The sequence below is a fragment of the Typopeltis vanoorti genome, chromosome 1 (assembly GCF_054136105.1).
Source record: "Typopeltis vanoorti isolate ZY-2024b chromosome 1, IOZ_Tvanoo_1.0, whole genome shotgun sequence".
NCBI lineage: Eukaryota > Metazoa > Arthropoda > Arachnida > Uropygi > Thelyphonidae > Typopeltis > Typopeltis vanoorti.
Window position 1 is genome coordinate 3452027 of NC_143549.1, and position 22629 is coordinate 3474655.

Sequence of the window (22629 nt, forward strand, 5' to 3'; positions counted from 1 at the left end):
TTTGCCATTTTTAGAACTTCTTTAAAATTTGTATCTGATCGATACTCTTGTAAGAATATTTTTAAGTTTTCAATAAATTCTAAAGCAAGAGTAATGTTCATATTTTTGTCTTGAAGCATTTTACTCACAGGTTTATTCTGTTAAGTAAATCATACCAAGTTATAATAGAGCAAAAAAATTTCTAGTTCTTTATTTCAGCACATAATGTTTGTACTTCATGCTGAGTTTCTTTGTTAAAATTTCAAAAAGTGCATCATAAATTTCTCGTAACTGATATCATAGAGGGCGGATTGCATTAATTTTACTTTCCCATCGCGTTTCTGAAGGCTGTTTCAATGTTAATTTTTTTTACGAACTTTGAAAGGATTGCCCAACATTTGTAAGAGAATGAGAAGAATTGTATGTTTCTTGAATAATTGCAAAGAAACTAATTGTATCTGCATTCACTTTGGCTGCATCGTTAATGATTAAATTTAGAGTATGAGCAGCACATGGCATGTATAAAGCTATAGGATTTTTGTTCAAAAGCAAATTTTGGAGCCCATATTTGCCCCATTGTCATACCCTTGACCTCACATGTCTTCAATGGGAATGTCCCATTATTGTTGCACATAAACCACGTCCTGTGGAATCTGATATATCTGCAAAACCTAAAACGTTTTCCCTGATCTTGAAATTGCATTGTCACAGGAAACAAAGCGAATAATAAAGGTCATTTGTTCTGTTTTACTTGCATCAGGTGTGCAGTCTAAAATTATGGAATAATATTTAGATTTTAGAATTGATAATAAAATTGTATCCCTGATTGCGTTACTTGAAGTTTCTAATATTTCATTTTGACTGTCTTTACTCAAACAGTGTACTCTATTGTTTCGATGTAGGGCACTTTCAACATGATTTTCCATAACAGGATCAAACTTCCCAAACAGTTCGACTAATTTTAAAAAATTGCCGTTATTTCTTTCATAGAATTTATCAGATGATCCACGAAAAGCTAAATTTTGGCTACCAACGAATTTTATAATTTCAATCAAGCATTTTCTAAAACACTCGTCCAATGTTTCTTTTCCATTTCATACATGCTTTGAGTCTGGAAATCAATAGTGGTTTTGTTTTTTTAAATTTTTATCAAGTTCCTATCATTTTAAGAAATTTTTCATGTGAGTTAAACTATTCTCATGTCTATGTAAAGTTCTACTTACATTTCTCCAATCGTTATAACCTTCTACAAGACTCAGTGGGTGATTAAGTTGATTCAGTAGGTGTGACAAGTTTGCAACAAAAGCAAAAAACAGAATTTAAAGTTTCAGAATAAATGAGCCATGTTCTTGTCGCAGGCTCCCATTTTCCATTTTTCTATTATAATACGTGTTGCCAAATTTCTGACCATATGTATCTCTGAGATATATTATATTTTTATTTTGAACAGGCTCCATTTCACTTAAAACAACTCGTAATTTTTCATCAATATTTCCCCATTCACCTGGATCTTCCAAATTCACAGAGACAACAATGTGTTAGTTTCGTGGTCAACTACAACTAAATCTTGTTGTAGTTGACTAAATCCTAACTATTTTTCACTTAAATCATGTTCAATTATCTTGTTCAATAGTTGCAATAGTACCTTCATGCAAACTGGATGATGTGCACGGTTCTTCAACTCTGATTTCTGATGTATCGAGTTAGTTACAATCTGCATCAGAATATTTTAATATTTTAACAGATTTATTAAGAACCCCAGTTTGTTTCTTAATATCTGCTTCTTTCGCAGCATGACGCTTATGATTTTGTGCACCGGATAACTTTTTTTTAAATTTTTGATTCCATTTCTATTTTATACCCACAAGAAATTATTACACAACACGACACAGAGACAAAATAATAGTCCGCACTGCGCTACTGTCAGTGGCCTACTAAGATGCGTACCATATGACTGGTTAACTAGGAACAAATGTTTTGTATGAAAATTCGTTCCTGTGCATAAAAACTGTTCACCATTTCACTTTAAATAGACTGCATTAGGCACAACATTCTGCAGGCAAGCATTTAGCCTGCTCTAGCTGCAAAATTGTAAACAGCCGGCTGATCAAAGAGGTGGCAATATACATTTTTATTTAATTTTTATTCAGTGTATACGGCCTCATTTATTTTAATATTGATCATTCTAAGAAGTATTTTGTTTTTATGATAAAAATTTTGTTTCTTAAAAATTAACTTATGAACTGTTTCCTGGCGGCAGCGCCCCCCCCCATAGTAGTGGCGCCCACATGCCAGCTTCCGCCAGCCCTGCTCACGTGTGCTATATCTGAGATCCGAGGCAGTTAAATTTCTGATGAAGGCAGACCATACTTGATGTAAAATCAAGCCTCGATTTTTATTTCACTGTTTAGAGATTCTAAGCATTTTTGCAGCTTCTTTAATTTTTCTTGTGAAACAGTTCTTATCAGCATACGACATGTTTATTGCCAGAGTACTTGATGGAAAGTAGTAGTTGTATGGAATGCTAAGCCTGATTTGTGTTCCCTTCTTTTTTCGACGTCTTTTATATGTTCAGCCATGCGGATTTCTCCTGACCTTCCTGTCTGTTCTCAGTACCGAAAACCACATATACAGGGTGTTCGGGATAAATTTGACAGTTTCGTAAGGAAAAAGAAAATCTTCTTTGTATCTATTAAATTTAATGAATTGACAAAAAAACATTACAGGCAGAGTTAATTACAATACTATCAACAAGATTTACTCAAAATAACCACCATTAGCATCGATCACAGCTTCAATTCTGCTTCGGAACCTCGAACAAGCTGATGCTACAGTCTCCCTGGGAAGGGCCGCAAAAACTGTTTTAATTTTATCCATTAACTGGGCTTTTGTATTACTGGAAGTGCGATTGGTGTCTTTTTCAACTGCGCCCCATACAAAATAATCCATGGGGTTAAGGTCTGGGGAGTTTGGAGGCCAAACATTTGGACTGGTGAAGTCGTAGAAATTTTCAGACAACCATTTTTGACTTTTCCCAGAGGTGTGGCAAGGGGCCGAATCCTGCTGCCATACATACGGCCTACCATTGGCTACCCTTGTTATCCAGGGCTTGACTACAGTTAGCAACTCCACGAACAAAGCCCGAATTCCAATGCCAGGGTTCTTCAACACCTGTTCCTGCAGATTTGCGAGGAATTCTGCTGTACGAACGCAATCAGATCGTCTGCTAGGGATCTTTCTTCTTGCTACATCCTCGTAGTCACCATTGCAAGTCTCTAGTTCATGCCTGATTGTTTTTACTGTATTCAGGGAGCATTGGGCAGCAGTCGTAATATCCTTATTTTGATGGCGGGCACAAATCATCATGATACAAGTTATTCTCTTCCATGATTCAGGTGGGTTCCAGCTATCCATCCTTTCTGACATCTTGTATATGAATGAAGAAGGGTCCAAACTTTTAAATGAAGAGAAGTGTGTGTTAATACATGTAACTTACGGAAAAATATAATTAATTATAAATATGTCAAATTTATCCCGAACACCCTGTATATATATATATATATATATATATATATATATATAAATTACCGTAAATCAATTGTGAAATAAAATTAGCTGCAAATATAAATGATAAAATGCAGAGAAAAGAATTATGTATGTTTACATAAATTATTCCATAACCAATATAGTTAAAATTTAAAAAACAAATTTCTTAGCACATTACATGATGCACTGTAAATATTATTATTATTATTCAGGCCTCCGTTTACCATTCTCACTGTCACGACTCTATTAGGCAATGCATTCCATGGTTCAACTACCCTCCAAGCAAAGAACCCACTCTTCACCCTCTTGCTCACAAATTCCAGGGATCGCCCCATGTCATCACTCCTTCCCACTATTTAACCAAGTGAAAGAACTCCCCAGTGTCATCCCTGTAACCATCTCTCAACAGTTTAAAAGTCTCAATCATATCACCTCTCCTTCTTCTATCCACCAAACTCTGCAGTCCACATTCCCTCAGCCAATCCTCATAACTAACATTGTACAGTCCTCAAACCATCTTTGTTATCTGCCTTTGTACCCTTTCCACAGTTAATTTATCCCCTTCAAATCCTGGGGACCAAATCTGAGAACAATAGTCTAAGTGCAGTCTGATCAGGGTCTTATACAATGGAATGATAACTCTTTTATCTCTGCAGGTCAGCGTCCTTCTCATTATTGCAGCAATTCTCTGTGTGTTACCATCACCACCTTTGCAATATGTCCCCTGAATTTCAGGTTTCTATCAAACATCAACCCCACATCTTTTATCTCTTCCTACTTCCTCCAGTATAGCTCCTGCAATAGAGTATGCAGCATCCCATCGATGTGTCCTAAACCTTAAAACTTTACATTTTGCTGCATTAAACCAACACCCCCCCATTCATTTGCTATTTTTGTCTAGCTTATTCAAATCCTCTTGCAGGGCTACCACATCTACACTATTACTAATAACCCTTTCCAGCTTCACATCATCTGCAAACAACTGAATATTCCTCCTGCAATCCATTGACAATGTCATTGATATAACTGTTAAACAATACAGGTTCTAGTACTGAGCCCTGTGAGACCCCACTTGTAACCTTCTGCCTCCTTGATACTGCACCACCATACACAAATCTCTGATACCTATCAGACAGCCAATCCTGAATCCGGTTGACTAACCAGACATCTAAACCAATGTGCTACAACTTAAATATCAGCTTATCATGTGGCACTCTGTGACATGCCTTTGCAAAATCCCAAAAAACTGGCAGTATATGGCTTCCCTCATCAACTGCTCTTGTCACATTATTATTATGAAAGGCATATGTATATGAAATTTCATATATTTCATTGATATTTCATATGTATATGAAAATAAATGTAAAATGCATTATTGTTATTATTATTATTTATATAACATTATAAATTTATATGACATTATAACTGTATACAAATGGTAGAAGTGTAAAAAACAAGGCAGATGAAATGGTTGCACTAATTGCATCTGTGCACCCAAAGATTGTCGGAATAAGTGAGACATGGTTGGAAGAGGACGACAACCTGACAGGAATAGAGATGGAAGGGTATGATGTGTTTCGTGAGGACAGAATGGGTAAAAAGGGATGGGGAGTGCTATTGATGATAGAGAAAGAGTTATGTCCTTACAAAGTAGAGATGCAAGAGGTGCCAATAGTGCCAGTAGTTTTGAGGCAGTATGGTGTGAGATAGAGGTGAATGGAATCAAATACTTGGTTGGATGTTGTTATGGACCATGTAATGTGGATGGTAGTAATAATGAAATGTATAATCAAATTAGCCAAACACAAATAAGAAAAGGGTGATCATAATGGGCGATTTTAATTATGGCAATATAGGCTAGAATGATGAGATAGCAACTGGAAGTAAAGAAAATGAGTTTCTTGAGTTTTTCATAGGTAACTACCTCAGACAGTATGTAAAGGAGGGCACACGAGGATTGAGGGTCTTGGATTTGGTCATCTCATCAGAATGTAATTATAAATGAGGTGTCAAATCATCCACCAATTGGTGAGACTGACCATGAGGTGATTACCTGGGTGGTTGCCAGCAGTGCGAGGACCCCTGTGAGAAAAGGGTATATGTGGAACTACAAGCGGATTGATTATGAAGAGCTCAGGAGACAGCTTGTGGGTGTAGCATGGAATGAGGAGTTAGCTGGAAAAGAGATCAATGCAGCTTGGTGGATTTTCAAAAACTATCTAGTAGATGCAATGTCTAAATGTATTCCAAGGGTGAGAAGGTTAAATAAGGTAGGTGTGAGATGGATGAATAAAGAGATTGAGCATGCAATACAGAGAAAAATGGCATTGTGGAGGCAGCATAATAACCAATAACCAATTCCATGAGGTCTACAAAGACCAGGCAAGGAGGGTGACTTGGTTGGTGAGGGTAGCTAAAGAGAGGTATGAGCAGCAGTTAGCAAATGCTGCCAAAAAGAATCCTAAGGAGTTCATTTGATATGTAGCCAGCAAAAGAAAGAATGATTATGGAAGGATGACATTGACTGGAGAAAATGGTATAAAGACAGCTGTTGCAGAATGTGTTATGGAGATACTTAATAAGCAGTTCATAAAGGTCTTTCATTATTGTGAATGTGACTTTGTGGAGAGATTGAGAGTAGTTGATGATGGGGAGGAGATACTGACTGTGTTTGAGCAAGAGGTGTATGGTAGTTGAGTAAACTAGATGTAAATAAGGCTGTGGGACTTGATAATATATCACCACGTATTCTGAAGGAATGTGCCAGGGAGTTGACACCTGCCTTGACATATTTCTTTAATATGAGTCTTGCACTTGGTCAAGTTCCTAAGGAGGGCAAGATTGTGCCACTTCATAAAGGAGGTGATCGAACTCAAGCATCAAACTATAGGTCTATCTGTGTGTCAGGTGTTGTGGTTAAGTTGTTGGAGAAGCTTGTGAGAACTAGGATCCAGAGTACAATTGACAACAATGGTATTATCTCTGATGGACAGCATGGATTTGCAAAAGGGAGGCGAGGTCATGTTTTAGTAATCTACTTACTTATTACAATAAAGTGACTGCTTCCTTGGACAGAGGAGAAGGATACACAGTAATATACTTGGATTTCGCAAAGGCTTTTGATAGAGAACCTCATGATAAGTTGACGGTCAAACTAGAGCAGATGGGGTTGAATATTAGATTTGTGCATTGGATTGGAAACTGGCTATCTAATAGGTATCAACAAGTTGTGTATGGGGAGCGATATCCAGGAAAAGGAAAGCCACTAGTGGAGTGACTTTCTTTTAGGGCCATTAATGTTTATCTTGTATATTAATGATATTGGTGAAGATTTGGATGGAGATATTCAGTTGTTTGCAGATGATGCAAAGTTGTGACAAACCATGAAGAGAGTGAAGATGTTGTGGCCTTACAAGAAGACCTGAATAAATTGAGTGATTGGCACGGAAATGGGGATGTGAGTTCAATGTTGCAAAATGTAAGGTTTTAAAATTTGGAAAACAAAGATGGGATACAGAATTTATGCATGGTGATGATATATTGTTAGAGGTGCAGGAAATAAGAGATCTGGATGTAATAGTGTATAAGGATCTGAAATTTAGGGGACACATAGCCAAAATTGTGAAGACAACACAAAGGCTTCTGGGAATGATGCGAAGGACACTAACGTGTAGAAGTAGGGAGATTCTTGTTCCATTATATAAGGCTTTGATTAGGCCACACATGGACTATTGTGCCCATGTTTGGTCACCTGGTTTTCAGAAGGATGAAGAGATATTGAAAGGGTCCAAAGGCGATGACTAAGGTAGTTTCTGACCTCTGGAATGCGAGTATGAGGAATGATTGAGAAGATGTAATTTGCAGAGTCTGATAGAGACCTACAAGTTGGTAAGGGGTTGTTATAGGATCAATGCTGGAGAAGTTCTACAGGCAGTTTTTTTCCTTGAGTTGTGAATGATTGGAATGCCTTGCCTGAGAGTATGGTGTCTGCAAGAAGTTTGAATGTGTTGAAGACTTGATATGATGAGTTGTTTGTGTGATAAAAGGACTTTCCAGATGAGTCTTTGACTCCACGAGTCTTGGGGTAATAATAATAATAATTATTATTATTATTATTATTATTATTTACTTAAAATTCTGTAATGAATATTTGTGGTGAACAGAAAATATGATAGTAATACTTTTCTTGTATATTTGAAAATATTCTGTATTTGTGATGAAATAATGTGGATGACAAACACTATCAAAATGGAACTGCAAGTGAAAATATGAGGAAAGGGGTTGAGAGCAGACACAAAAAATATAAGACTGAGGCCGTATGAATTTCTAGCATGGTAAGGAAGGCAAAACTGGAATATGAGAAGAGATTGGCTTTGAGATGCAAAGAAAATCCTTAAGAATTATTTCTTATGTGGCTAGTACAAAGAGGAATTGTTGTAGAATAATGACATTACTGGATAAAAATGGAAGTAGAGTGATTGATGCAGAGCACATAGTGGAGTTTCTTCAATGAAGCCTTTATTAGGGGGGCATTTCATCCTGGAAAATTAGGTTTTAATACTATAGGGATGATGCAGGTTTGTGGTTTATTATTTATGTACTATTTATTATTTTGTGACATCTCCAAGGAGTACGAGGACTCATCGAGGGAGATTACCCATTCCACAACTCTCCATCTACCAACTACACCTACCCTCTACTATTATCATCTACATCAACACCATCTACTGCCCACCACCAACACTAGTATTTTTTGTCTGTAAATTGCATGTGTTCCGAAGGGCTGATTTGTCTATATGCAGGATGAAAAACCTTGCTACCTCCATATGAGATCAACTAACTCACCTTCAACTGAAAAAGTCCATATAAAGATTCCTCCCATCATGATGAGAATCGAACTTAGACCTTTTCTAATCAAAGGGTGCAACGTATCAGCCTTCCAATTGTGCAATGAGGTGCTATGGTTTAGAAGTGCAAGAAGAGTGTTTGAAATACTGAGACAGTATAAAGCAATAATAAATAAAGCAATATGTCTGGATGGGATTTCACCTCAGGTTTTGAGAGAATGCACTGAAGAACTGACTTATTCATTGACCTAGGTTTTCGATGAGAGTCTGGTCACAGGAAAGGTTACCAAGGAGTTGAAGTAGAGTAAGATAGTACCATAGCATAAGGTGGTATGCTATGGTTTGAGTGTCAAACTATAGACTAGTTTGTATTTCATCAGTGGTTAAGATTTCGAAGAAATTAGTGAGGGATCATTAATTTCTTCAGTGTGGTATTTATAGCATTGGGCATATGAGTGTAATGTTATTTGTGAGGTTAGCATGGATTTGTTAAGGGGCGCTCTTATTTCGTAATCTTATTGCCTTTTATAATAAAGTAACAAGTGCAGCTGATGAGGAAAAGGCATATTCTGCCTTTTTGATTTTACAAATGCATTTGAAAGGGTGTCGCATTATAAGCTAATATTTAAGTTACAACACATGAGTTTAGATATCAGGTTAGTGAATTGGATTGGCTGTCTGATAGATATCAAAGAGTTGTGTATGACATTGTAAAATCTCCTACGAAAAATTAAATTACTTAAATTTTTTTTTAGTTCGATTTTACAGAGGTTTCCACATATATAAAATATGAGTTTATGTAATAATGTATGTATGTTAACTTTACTGTAATAGTGCACATGAATAAGATTTATTAATTTGTTTGTAAAATGAAGGGAAAAGGATTAGTGAAGATTATAACGATGACTGTGCATAATCTTGTGAACATAAAAATATGCACCCACAATATAGTGTCTCGCACGGAGCCTACCGATGTAATGTCACTGTGCCAGTGGGTGATCCTGGTAACAATTACATGGTTACATAGAATGAGACAAGATATTTAAGAGGGCTGAGAGGGCTCTCAAAAATATAGAGAATAGAGGATTTAGAAGACTCTCACTGGTGACTCTATCGCTCTTCTTCCTGAGTTTTGGAGACTTCCGGCACTGGTCAGTTTCGGTGGACGAAGTTCTGGTGGTGAAGGCAAGGCCATATTATCGATGGAACTCCAGCCAGATTGCAACGATGTGCTTGGAACATACAGCTATTCATAGGCATAGCAGAAGACATCAGAAGTTAATTTCTTGTTTCTGATGAAGAAATCTACCTAAATTTCCCAGCAACTGCAAGAAGAACCGCCATATCATCCAGTCAATGGTCATATTTCAGAAAAAGGACACAACGTTAAGCAAACCTAGCTGAAGAATTGTTCATGTTAACTGGACTGTATCTGTAGAGACTACTGCAATTAAACATCAATTTTGTTAATGTTTTAAAAGCATACTGTTGAAATTTATGTATGTAATGAAAGTGCTTACAGGAAATTTTTAATAACTAGTTAAGTAAACAGTTATGGTCATGAAAGGAAACAAATGTAAATTTTGTATATAGAATGAACGGAGATTGCTAAGTTAGCACATAAGGAATAACTGTATGTTAAATTTAGATGAGTTAACAATATAAAGGGTTAAGCAAGTGTCATGTAAGAGAAAATTAATTGTATATTGTATGTTGCACTTAATGTGTATATGACTAGGTTGAGAAAGAGATTTTCTCCCTCTTACATTGTGATTTGCAGTAAGATCAAAATGAAATGTTTTGTTTGTATAACTATCATGCCTAATCTATTGCCAATGCACTGTCTCCCAAAAAATTAGCAAACCTGTGGAAGAGAATAAGGAAGAGAAATTTACACATACCTTTTTCTGGGTGTTGCGGCTTTTCTTCTTTCTGCGATGTCTGAAAACTACTGAGCGTGTGTTGGGGGGGGGCAATTTGGGGGAATTAAATTAGAAAAACCCAGGTTTTTTTCCAGTAATATATATATAAACATATATACTATATTAATATATTATATAGGGTGGGGGAAAAGGTGGGGGAATAATATATTAATATAATGTATATGTTTATATATATATATTACTGGAAAAAAAACCGGGTTTTTCAAATTTAATTCTCCCAAATTGCCTACCCCCCTCCACACACTCAGTAGTTTTCAGACATCGCAGAAAGAAGAAAAGCCGCAACACCCAAAAAAGGGTGTGTATAATTTCTCTTCCTTATGCTACATATACTTTTTGGTAAATTTACAACTACAATGCCCTAAGAATCCATGAGTAAATAGCCAATGACATTTAAACAGGGACACTCCTAAACTGAAACAGGCAAAATAGCCATAATTATAATAGTTTATTAAGAGGAGTAACATGGGAGTTTTCCCAGAAATAATATACATACTTTATATTAGTGACATTGTCAATGGATTACAGGGGAGATATTCAGTTGTTTGCAGATGATGTGAAGCTGGAAAGGGTAAGTAATAGTACAGATATGGTAGCTTCAAGATTTGAATAAATTGGATAGATAAGCAAATGAATGAGGCATTGGTTTAATTCAGCTAAATGTAAAGTCTTGAAGTTTGAGATTGTACACTCTGTCAGAGGAACTGTACTGTAGGAAGTGGGGGGGGAAAGCAAGGAATCTTGGGATGATGATAAGTGATAGAAATTTGGAGTTCAAGAGAAATGTTGTAAAACACAGTGAAGATAGCTGAAAGAATTGCTGCAACTGAGATGAATGCTGACCAGTAGAGAAAGAAGAAACTTATTTTGCAGTAGGGAAAGGAGAAGAAAAAGGGGCCATCCCTAGACGTTGCAAAAGGAAGTCATGAGCAAGTGGGGCGGAGCGGTTTCTTTTTTGTGGGGAGTAGTTGAACCATATGGTGGCGAGAACACAAATTGTAAATAAGTTCAAGGAGTAGTATGAATTACTTTGTGTTGTCTAGGATGGGCTTCTCACAATGAGTCTTGTGCTCCATTCAAGTCCTGAATCATAATAATGATAATAATTTTATAATATAAAGAGTTTCCTTATTTCACATTAAAAATGAAATACGGTTTCATTTTCATTCTCTCTTTCTAGAAATTATATTCAGATTTTGAACTGCAAGGAATTGAAGAAGAAAAATTAAACTCAAAGACCTACCAAACTATTACAAGTCGCCTTCAACTAGAGGAAGCCTCTGCTTCAGTTACAGAAGCCAGTCACAGAGAAAAAGAGGATTCAGAGTATGTTTTAATTTATAGAGTATAATTACTTCATTATTACAAGTTATATGCATACAGGACTGGTTGAGTATATATTATTTGCTTATTATATGAATGTTATAGCATAAGTGTTTTATTTTAGAAAATATACTATAAGTACACCGCTGATTTTCTAGTAATGGATGGTCTGGTACCTTTAATGTGAACAAAATTAAGGAAGGTGCACTTCAAATTCCAATGTTCATCCAATGAGTTAACTGGGCTACAGCAGATGACGTGTGTGTGTGTGTGTGTGTGCGTGTGCACGCGCACGCTCTTAGTTTATACATTCAGTGCCACTGCTACATTGTGGATGTGTAAGTATTGTGGCAAGGTCATGCTGAATGGCCTGTGGACATCACAAACCAGTGGCAGTGAATATGTTGATTATTTAAATCTGCAGTTGGTGGTGATCCCTTCATTTTGGGTGATTGTTAGTTTATTTTGCTTACATTCAGCTCTAGCTAAAGCTTCCAAGCAAGTTGAAGTTCATAGAAGTGCTAGTGATATCAAAGATAAGAACAGGTACCATATCGATGCAAGGAGGATAGAACTGTTGAAACATCTTAACCTCGGTATTTCAGTGCAGAAATTGTGTCATGCACGTGATACTGGTTCGTCACCTGTTTGATGTATAAGAGCCAAAAAACTCATCATAGGTGACCCACTCTATCTATTAGCACAATACTTCTCATACATCTGCTTAAAACTATTAACAGGTAGTATGCTCACACACACACTTCTGGCAATCCATTACATTCATTGACCACTCTCCAAGTAAAGAATCTAGTCTCTAACCACAGCTAACAACATCTTCCAAGTGTGACCCCCCCCCTTGTTTTCCCTCTACTCCCCATGTATTGAAAAATTTCTTCTGTGTCAATCTTATAGAATCCCTTCAGTAATTTATCAGTTTCTCTTATATCACCTTTCCTCCACCTGTTAGCTAGACTCTGCAACCCATACACCCTCAATCTGTCGTCAGAGGGAACATTGCACAGGCCTGTCACCAGTTTAGTCACTCGTCTCTGAATCCTTTCCACAACCTCCCAATACCAAAGAAATGCAGGTGGCCAAGTCTGTGCACAGTAGTCAACATGTGGCTGAATCATAATTTTATAAAGAGGGTATAGACGAAGCCCTTTGGTTAGAAAGACCTCAGTTCCATTCCCATCTATGACAGGAACTGTTATCTGGTCTGTTTTAATTAAAGGCAGATAACCAGTCTCAATGACTTAAGCGGTAATGTAAATTGGGCAGCGAGAGATATGAGATTCTTGCTTGAGGTAGTACGAAAGAAGACGCAGAGAGGAAAGATAGTGTGCATGTTGCCTAGATATGATTATGACGAGCTGAGCAGAAGAGCAGTAATATTGAATAACATAATAGCTAGAATGTGTCAGAAGAGAAGATTGGAATATGTGGATGCTTGGAGAGCATTTGAGGACAGAGAGGAATTGTATGCGAGAGAGAGATTGCTGTTCTGAACGAGTCATTGTGTCAATGCAGAGAAACTAGAATGCCCAAGGTAGTGCTGAGCCTACTAGTGGAGTCTAGTAGGGATAATGCTGGGTATAGAAATAGTGGCATTTTTATGCTTTATGCTAATGCAAGAGTATCTGAAATAAAGGAGAGGAATTCGTGGTGCTGATAGCATCAGCCTGGCCAAAGATTATTGGGATCACTGAGACGTGGTTGACAGAAGAGGATATAATAACAGGAATAGAAGTAGTAGGATACAGCATTTTTTGGCAGGATAGGAAGGGAAAGCGTGGTGGTGGAGTACTGCTTATGATAAGTGATGACCTATGTCCTCTAAGAGTGGAGGCTTTGGAAGGCAGTGACACTAATGATTTTGAAAGCATATGGTGTGAGGTAGAAGTGGGCAAGACATATTTAGTGGGGTGTTGCTACAGACCTAGGAACACAGAGGGTGGGGACCAGGAGATGTTTAGACAGTTGAGTTTGGCAAGTGCAAGAAGAATGATTGTTATGGGAGATTTTAACTACAGTAGTATAAATTGGGGAGAGGAAGATGCATGTAGCAATAAAGGAATGGAATTTCTAGAATTCTTCAGGGACAAATGTCTTAGGCTACATGTAATAGAGGGGAACCAGAGATTCAAGAGTTTTAGATTTGGTCATAGCATCAGAAGAGTTGATAATAACTGAGATGACATTTCTCCCACCAGTTGGAGAGAGTGACCATGTGGTTTTGACTTGGACAATGAATAGACATGCAGGAGTATCAAAGAGACGGGCACATATATGGAATTATAAGACAGGTGATTATAATAGTTCTTAGACATCAATTTATAGACAAATTCTTATCAATTCTTAGACAAAAATATATGAAAGTGATGAATTTCCATCAGATTGGCTCAAATCTACATTTATCACTGTCCCAAAGAAACCCAAAGCGAATTGATTCCTGTGGTGATTTATTGGTCTAATGAGCCAAACATTAAAAATATTTTGAAAGTAATTCAGAATCGTATTTATAGAAAAAGTGAAGAAACTCTAAGTGAAACACAATTCGGCTTTCGGAATGGTTTTGGTACTAGAGAGGCCCTTTTCTGTACCGAAATATTGATACAAAAATGCATAGAAAAACAGACATCTGTCTTTATGTGTTTCATAGATTTTGAAAAAGCATTCGGCAAAGTCAGACACACTAACTTAATAGAAGTCCTTCAACAAATAAGGCTAGACGAACAAGACATAAGACTAATAACAAATCTGTATTGGAATCAGTCAGCTACCGTTCAATTAGACAACATTACCACCAGTGATATTAACATCAAAAGAGGAGTGAGACAAGGATGTGTGCTCTCACCACTCCTGTTCAACATATATGCAGAGGTAATCTTTAAAAAAGCATTGGAAGAATGTTCAGAGGGAATCACAATAAATGGAAAGATTGTTAACAACCTTCGATATGCAGATGACACCGTGCTAATTGCAGATAATATTATGGATCTCCAAAAACTCATTGACAGAGTATACATAGAAAGCCAAAGAATGGGAATAAATATAAACATCAACAAGACAAAATACATGATCATCAGCAAACATCCAGCCTCATCAATGAAACTGACACTCAATGGGAAAAATATTGATCAAGTGTCAAGATATAAATATCTTGGTTGCTGGCTTAATGAACGGTGGGATCCAGAAATAGATATAAAGACAAGGATTGAAGTTGCACGGCAGTCCTTCATGAAAATGAGAACACTATTCTGCAATAAAGACTTAAACATGGAAGTCAGATGCCGAATGCTGAAATGTCACGTGTGGTCTATTCTGCTCTATGGAGTTGAAACATGGACATTGAAGGCGACAACCATCAAGAAAATCGAAGCCTTTGAGATGTGGCTATACAGAAGAATGCTAAAGATATCATGGACAGAAAAAATTACCAATGAAGATGTCTTAAAATCCATTAGCAAAGCTAAACATCTTGTACAAATAATCAAGAAACGAAAAACATCATATCTTGGCCACATCATGAGAAACAGCAAATACCAACTTCTACAAACTATTTTGATAGGAAGAATTGGTGGCAAAGGAACTAGAGGAAGAAAAAGAATATCATGGTTTGACAACATCAAGATGTGGACAGGAATAGCAGTGCACAACTGCTCAGATTAGCATAAGAGCACAGTTTGTTCGCCAAGATGGTCGCTGACCTTCGATAGAAGATAGCACAATAAGAAGAAGACATCAATTTGGGAAACATTCATGTAGGAAGGAATTGTAAGGCTGGGATATCATTAGTGCTTGGGAAATTGTGAAGGAATATTTGCTAGCAGCAATAGTAAGCTGTATGTCACAAGTGAAGAAGAGAACACAATTTGGTGTAAAGTGATGACAAACAATATTAAACAGAAACTGCATGTGAAAAAGAGGCGATGGAAGAGATATAAGGAGACAGGTGCATGAAGAATATAAGACACAGGCATGAAGAATGACTAGTATGGTAAGAAAGGCGAAACTGGAATATGAGAAGAGATTTCCCCAATGATCCAAAGAAAATTTTTAGCTATGTGCCCAGTAGGAGGAGAAATAACATTGTGGGATAAAAATGGGAATAGAGTAACTGATGCAGAGGACATACTGAAATTGTTCAATGAACACTTTATTGGTGTATTTCATCCTGGAGGAGTAAATTTTAATACTAGAGTTATAGGGCAGGTTCGAGGTTTAGAGGTGTAGGAGGAGAACATGTTCCAAATACTTGAGTACTCTGGATGTTAGTAAAGTGGTGGGGCTGGATGGTATTTCACCACGAGTTTTGAGAAAATGTGCTAAGGGACTGACAGCTCCTTTGACCTGTCTTTTCAATGAAAGTCTGGCTGCAGGAAATGTGCCCATTGAATGGAAGGAAGGTAAGATAGTGCCATTGCATAAGGGAGGTAGCTGACTAGACGTGTCTAATTATATGCCAGTTAATGTGTCATCAGTAGTTAGTAAGATCTTGGAGAAAGCAGTGAGGGACAGTATAAAGCATTGGGCAGATGAGGGTGGTGTTATCTGTGAGAGTCAACATGGATTTTTGAAGGGGTGCTCTTGTTTTAGCAATATGCTAGCCTTTTATAATAAAGTTACAAGAGCATTAGATGATGGAAAGGCATATACTGCCATTTTCTTAGACTTAGCAAAAGCATTTGACAGCATGCCACATGATAAGCTGATATTTAAGTTGCAGCACATGGGTCTGGATATCAGATTGGTGAACTGGATTCAGGATTGGCTGTCCGATAGGTATCAGAGAGTTGTGTATGGTGGGACAGTTTCAAGGAGGCAGAGGGTTACAAGTTGGAGTTCCACAGGGCTCAGTACTGGGACCTATATTGTTTAACCTTTATATCAATGACATTGTCAGTGGATTGCAAGGAGATATTCAGTTGTTTGTCGAGATGCGAAGCTGGGAAGGATTATTAGCAATAGTACAAATGTGGTAGCCCTGCTAGAGGATTTGAATAAGCTAGATAGATGGGCAAATGAATGGATGGTGTTAGTTTAATGCAGCAAAATGTAAGGTCTTGAGGTTTGGGAAACGTCGATGGGACATTGCATACTCTATGGGAGGAGTTATACTGGAGGAAGTAGCGGAGACAAGAGATCTGGGGTTGATGATTGATTGAAACCTGAAATTTATGGGACATATTGCAAAGGTGGTGAAGGTAACACAGAGGATTGATGCAATAATGAGAAGGACACTGACCTGCAGAGATAAATGGGTTATCATTCTGTTGTATAAGTCTCTGATCAGACCACACTTAGACTATTGTTCTCAGATTTGGTCCCCAGGATTTAAAGGGGATAAATTAACTGTGGAAAGGGGATAACAAAAGCGAATAACAAAGATGGTTTCAGGACTTTACCATGTTAGTTATGAGCATTGGCTGAGGGAATGTGGACCACAAAGTTTGGTGGATAGAAGAAGGAGAGATGATATTATTGAGACTTTTAAACTGTTGAGAGGTGGTTACAGGGTTGACACTGGGGAGTTCTTTCGCTTGGCTGAACAGTGGGAAGGAGTGATGACAAGAGACCATCCCTGGAAGCTACGAAAGGAAACTATTTGGAAGAGGGTGAGGAGTGGTTTCTTTGTATGGAAGGTTGTTGAACCATGGAATGCATTGCCTGATGGAGTGGTGAGAGCGAGAATGGTCAATGAGTTTAAGGAGTGGTATGATAGACTTTGTGTTTCTCATGAGGGGACCTCCCCTCGATGAGTCTTGATAGACTTTGTGTTTCTTAGGAAGGACCTCCCATGATGAGTCTTTTGACTGCATGGAGGCCTGAATAATAATAATAATAATGTCATCTTATCATCTTTGATTCCTTTTGCACTACTATTTCTTCCATTTCGAAGATTTTTCAATATCGTCCAGACATTTTGTTGTCTTTCTGATATTTATCTTCTATATTCATACCAATCTTCCCATAACTTTTGTTTAGCTCCTTTTTCATGGTTGTCTCTCACTTTTTTTTTAGGACATCTGCCAGCTTATTGCTTGTAGTTTTTTCCTTCCATAACTTCTTCATTGAACTCTGATATCCACCATTATGTTCTTAATTTTCTATTCTTGCAGACAATTTCACCACATGCCTCTCTAACTAAATCAGTTGTTTTTCTTCAGTGCCATTGGACTCAAGATTTGGTTCTTTTTTTCTCTTTTATTCCCCATTTACCTTATTACCTATTGTCTTTTCAGTGTGATATCTGTTTTTATTCTACTGAAAACTAAGTGATAATTGCTTCAAATCATTATAATTGGTATATTCTGAACCAGAATGAAGTTACTATCACCAATAACATAGTCAATGAGGCTTTTCTTATTTCTTTTGTCTTCTCTCCAGGTGAACTTGTGTGCATCTTTCTGCTGGAACATGGTGTTAGTAATGACCAGTCCATATTTAGCAGAAATTTAGCAGCTACTTTACATTACTATTAATTAGTCTTGCCATTTTCTCCATATATTCCCAAAATATGCCTGGAGTAGATTATTTTCTACTCATCTATTTAGATTTCCAACAAGGCCACTTCTATCTTAGAACTTTCTGTTTGACCATAAGCACAAATAAGTTTCATTGTCAAATAATTTCATTGTTAGAATATCACTTTTAATTACAAATTAAAGAAATATCTGTATTAAATTAATTTTATTTTTGCTGAGTATGTGTGTGTGTAAGAAAGAGTGAGAGAGAGAGAGCACTTGTAAATTATGTACATCTGAAATATAATGTGAGGATGCTAGTTCTAAAACTGAGGAAAGTATAAATAGCAATTCATGTTTTTCACTTAAGTGAATGTAGGTCATTTATCTGTACTTTTTTTTTTTTTTTCCAGAGATTATCCAGAAACTGGCCTAGAGGATGATGTCAATAAACCTAAAGTTGTTGTTCGCGAAGCAGAAGGTGCAGAAGGTTATGTTAGCAGCATTAAAAATGCTACGCAAAATGTTGTTGGACGAATATCAAACCTTGGTCGTGGTGGATTAGGAGGTCTTGCAAACAAATTTTCTGGAGGTTTTCTGAACTTCTAACAAGAATCATGTTACCTCACAATAACTAAAGGATGGTATACAGTTCCTTGATTTAGGAGCTATTTTTTTTTCTTTTTTTTTTAAAAAGTCAAGTCTTTCAACTAGTCAACCAAAGCAGTAAAAAAGTTTGTGATCAAGAATTGCCATATGTAGTGCACATTGCAGTTTTGCATCTTGTGCAGTTTTCCAGTAGCAAGGCACAGTTTTTAGCCTAAAATTGTAGCATAATGGCTGCCAAGTTAATAATATAGTTAAAAGTATTAATTAGTTCTTAGCAGAGAAAGGCTGAAGGTAAAATATTTGAAACTATGGATTGTGCTTTGTAAATTCAGATTGAATGCATATGGTTGATTTGGACATCTTCACAATGTGCCTGGCTAGTGGCACATTTAGCAAATAACTGCATTCTGTTGCTGTCAGGGAATGATAAACTAGTCACTATGCATATAAATATATATATATATATATATACACACACATATATATAAATAAATACATACATGCACACAGACACACACACACATATATATATATATATGAATACATATAAATATATACATACATTCTTCATTAATGGAATAAATGTATCTGTGCCCTTAATTCCAGTTTATGAAGTTGCAAATGACATAGATATCGACAAATGAAATCTGTGTTAATATGTAGATAAAGAAATTGAAGACATTTGCTACTTGATCTTGGCATTAATTCCTTAAAGAGTTTTCCTTACATTTTTTTCCTTATTCATAATATTGTGTTCACTGTACAGAACTCATGTATGCAATATCTTTGTTGTTTTTAAATCATTCAGATATCAGTATCGAATGTATTGTCATCTTACAAAAACTGTCTGATGTTCAATCTTCTCTTCCTCTTATCATCTCATTATTATTGAGATTAGAAGTAGCCTCTGAACTTTTTGGAGCAGTTCATTTTCCTGTGATGAATTTTTTTTTTTTTTTTTAAAGCATTTATCTAGTCACATAAAAATAATTATTTATATACTTTCATAAATCATTCAAATATATGAAATTTTTAATGCAATTTGAGTTTTGAGTGTTTCTAAAGTATTTTATGTCATACATAAGAATGATAAACATTCCATTTTGATTATTCCTGTTATAATGTTTTGTGATAATAGGTTATGGGAAAACAGTCTACTTTTGAAAAAAATAAAAATAAATAAATGAAATGAAAAAGTAAAAATATACACCTATATGATCTGCTACTATTTCAAACTGTTGAAATATTCATAGATTAATTAATATTTGAACAGTTTATAGTTGACTATGTAAGTAATTTCTAGGATGAGAAGCTTTTTTCACTTCTAGTTAATATTTGTATATTTCACTAGTCATTTTTAATAAATGTTTTGTTGATTCCTAGTCACTGTGTTGAAATGATTTGTCATTTCCTCTTTTTGTCATGCATGTCTGTATTAATCACATCAAGGTGCTGAAATTCAGCAGTCAGTAAACAACGAAATTTAAACTCTGAGTGGTCACAAATATTGTCTAGTTCATAAGTAGCATGGTTCCCTTCCTCAGTATTCCTGTCTTGTCCAGTGTATATATGAATGAAAGTTTTTTTTTTTTTTAATGAATCCATATATTCCTCTGTGAACTTAATACTGTTAATATTTTTAATACATTCAGTGTTTTCTGTTTTTAGAATTTATTTAAAATTTTTACAACTGACTATATCTAGATGATGTGCAAAGATTTATTTTTGAAAAATGCCTGTTCTCATATAATGTAGAATAATATTTACAATGACTTGCTTTCAGCTAAAAATGCTGGTTTGAATTCATTTGATGAACACATTACTGGAGTAATGGCTCTAATCATCAAGCTTTCAAATATGAATAAAACTGTTTGGACTTTCTTTGAATTGTTTGTGTTCCTCCCTCTTAATTTTTTAATTAATTGTTTATAGGTCATTCTGTTTTGGGAGTGAAATAAAATATATATACACAGTACTGCATGTTGGTGTGGTACAATTGATTCTCACTATAACAAAGTGCTGAAAAATCCTAAAGTGCCAGAAATAAGAATGCTGTGCTAAAAGAAATTCACTATAGCAAACTATCCACTATAACAAACTGTTCTGTGGTCCCTACAAGTTTGCTGTAGTGAAAATCAACTGTATTATAATATTACTGTAGAGCTTTAATCATTATGTAACCTAATTTCTTAGGGGAAAAAAAAGTCAAAATATGATTTTTGTATATTGGCTGCTTTATTCAGAGTAAGTATTGCTTGCAAGACAGTCTGATAAGTTGTAAAAATTCGTGATATGAATATAAAACTAACCAAAATTGTAATAACAAAAATTAATTGGTGATTAAGAGCATATTTGCTTGTATTTTCTAAACTGTTCTGTGTATATATAAAACACTAAGTTGCCATTACTGAAACAATTCAACATAATACATCCAGCAGGTGGAAGAATATCCTCAAATATATGTAATCTTCTGAATAAATATGGAAGCATCTTTTATATGGAGGGTTACAGATATTTGATGGTTTTTTGCAGAATGGAATTTGTCTTTATTTCTGGCTTCACTAATTAAGAGTTTATGCCATATGAAAAACAAAAGTTACAATGTACATGAACTTTTGATTGAGATAATGCTTACCATATAACTTAGGCATGCTTAGAATGATCTCAACAAATCACCTTTCTTTTATATTTTTAAAGGTATAATGGCATAGTGATCAAACTTTTTTATAACTTATTTTAACAGTATTAACAACACTAGGTGAACTGTTTAATAAAAAAAAGGTTTGTTATTAACTTTGTTATATCTATTTCACTGAATTTCAAATCAGCATCTTCAGAGCCAAAGCAGCGTATATACACTACAATGAGTAAGTGAAACAGTTCAGATTGTAATGGACAGAATATCTAAAGTCCTGATTTGGTACCCTCTAATGTTGCAAAAAAAAAGAAGTATTACAGCTGTAATACTTCTTTTTTTTACAATTACAATTTTAGTTGTTTCACTATTTATTTGATCACTGTTTAGTCTTGAGCAGGATAAAATTGAATTTCATTTTGAAAAGAAAAACATGTAAGAAAGTTTTAAAGCGAATAAAAGTTGAGCAGCTCTCATATGTGAACTATTACTATTATTACTATTATTACGGGCAACTCCAGGGAGTCATTGGACTCATCGTGGGAGGCCCCAAATCATATTCATCACAACTATTTGACATTCATACAGTATCTATCATACCTCGCCTTAAACTCATTCACTGTCACAGCATCCACCACAGACTCAGGGAGCGCATTCCACTCATTCACTACTCTAAAAGTAAACAACCCAGCTCTAACACCTTTACTAACCACACTTTTGCCCAGTTTCCATGGATGTCCCCTAGTCCTCCCACAACCAGCCCTGTTCTCAAAAATATCTTCTGAATTAATTTTATAGAAACCCTTCAGTAATTTGAATGTCTCAATCATATCTCCCCTCCTCCGCCTATTAACCAATTTTTGCAACCCACAAATCCTCAACCTGTTCTCATACGGTTCATTCCACAGACCTGCTATCATCTTGGTCACTCGCGTCTGGATCCTCTCCACCTCCTCCCCATCAAGAAGAAACCTAGGTGACCAAATCTGAGCACAGTAGTCTAGATGGGGTCTTATCAAGGCTCGATACAGAGGAACAATAACCTGCTTGTCTCTGCTTGTCATCGTATTCTTCAGCAACCAAGTGATTTGATGAGCTGTTTTGGTCACTTTTGCAATGTGTCCCCTAAATTTCAATTCCTTATCTACCAACACTCCTAAATCTCATGCCTCATCAATTTCCTGGAGCGCGGTTCCACCAATGCAGTAAACTGCCGCCAATCTTTTCACCCCAAAATGCATAACCTTACATTTTGCCACATTAAACTGACATCCATTCTC

At 36.0% G+C, this 22629-nt stretch overlaps 1 protein-coding gene across 3 annotated transcripts in view; it reads left to right on the forward strand.

Moving 5' to 3' along the window:
• The window catches only part of Cadps (calcium-dependent secretion activator 1), a 1213340-nt gene extending 1192745 nt beyond the window's left edge, over nt 1-20595 (forward strand). For all 3 annotated transcript variants that reach the window (XM_090396519.1, XM_090396528.1, XM_090396537.1), the window contains 2 exons: nt 11496-11641; nt 18519-20595. In XM_090396519.1, coding sequence (XP_090252645.1) covers nt 11496-11641; nt 18519-18714 — 342 coding nt within the window. In that variant the 3' untranslated portion in view covers nt 18715-20595. The remainder of the gene's footprint in view (nt 1-11495; nt 11642-18518) is intronic.
• The last annotated feature ends 2034 nt before the right edge of the window (nt 20596-22629 follow it).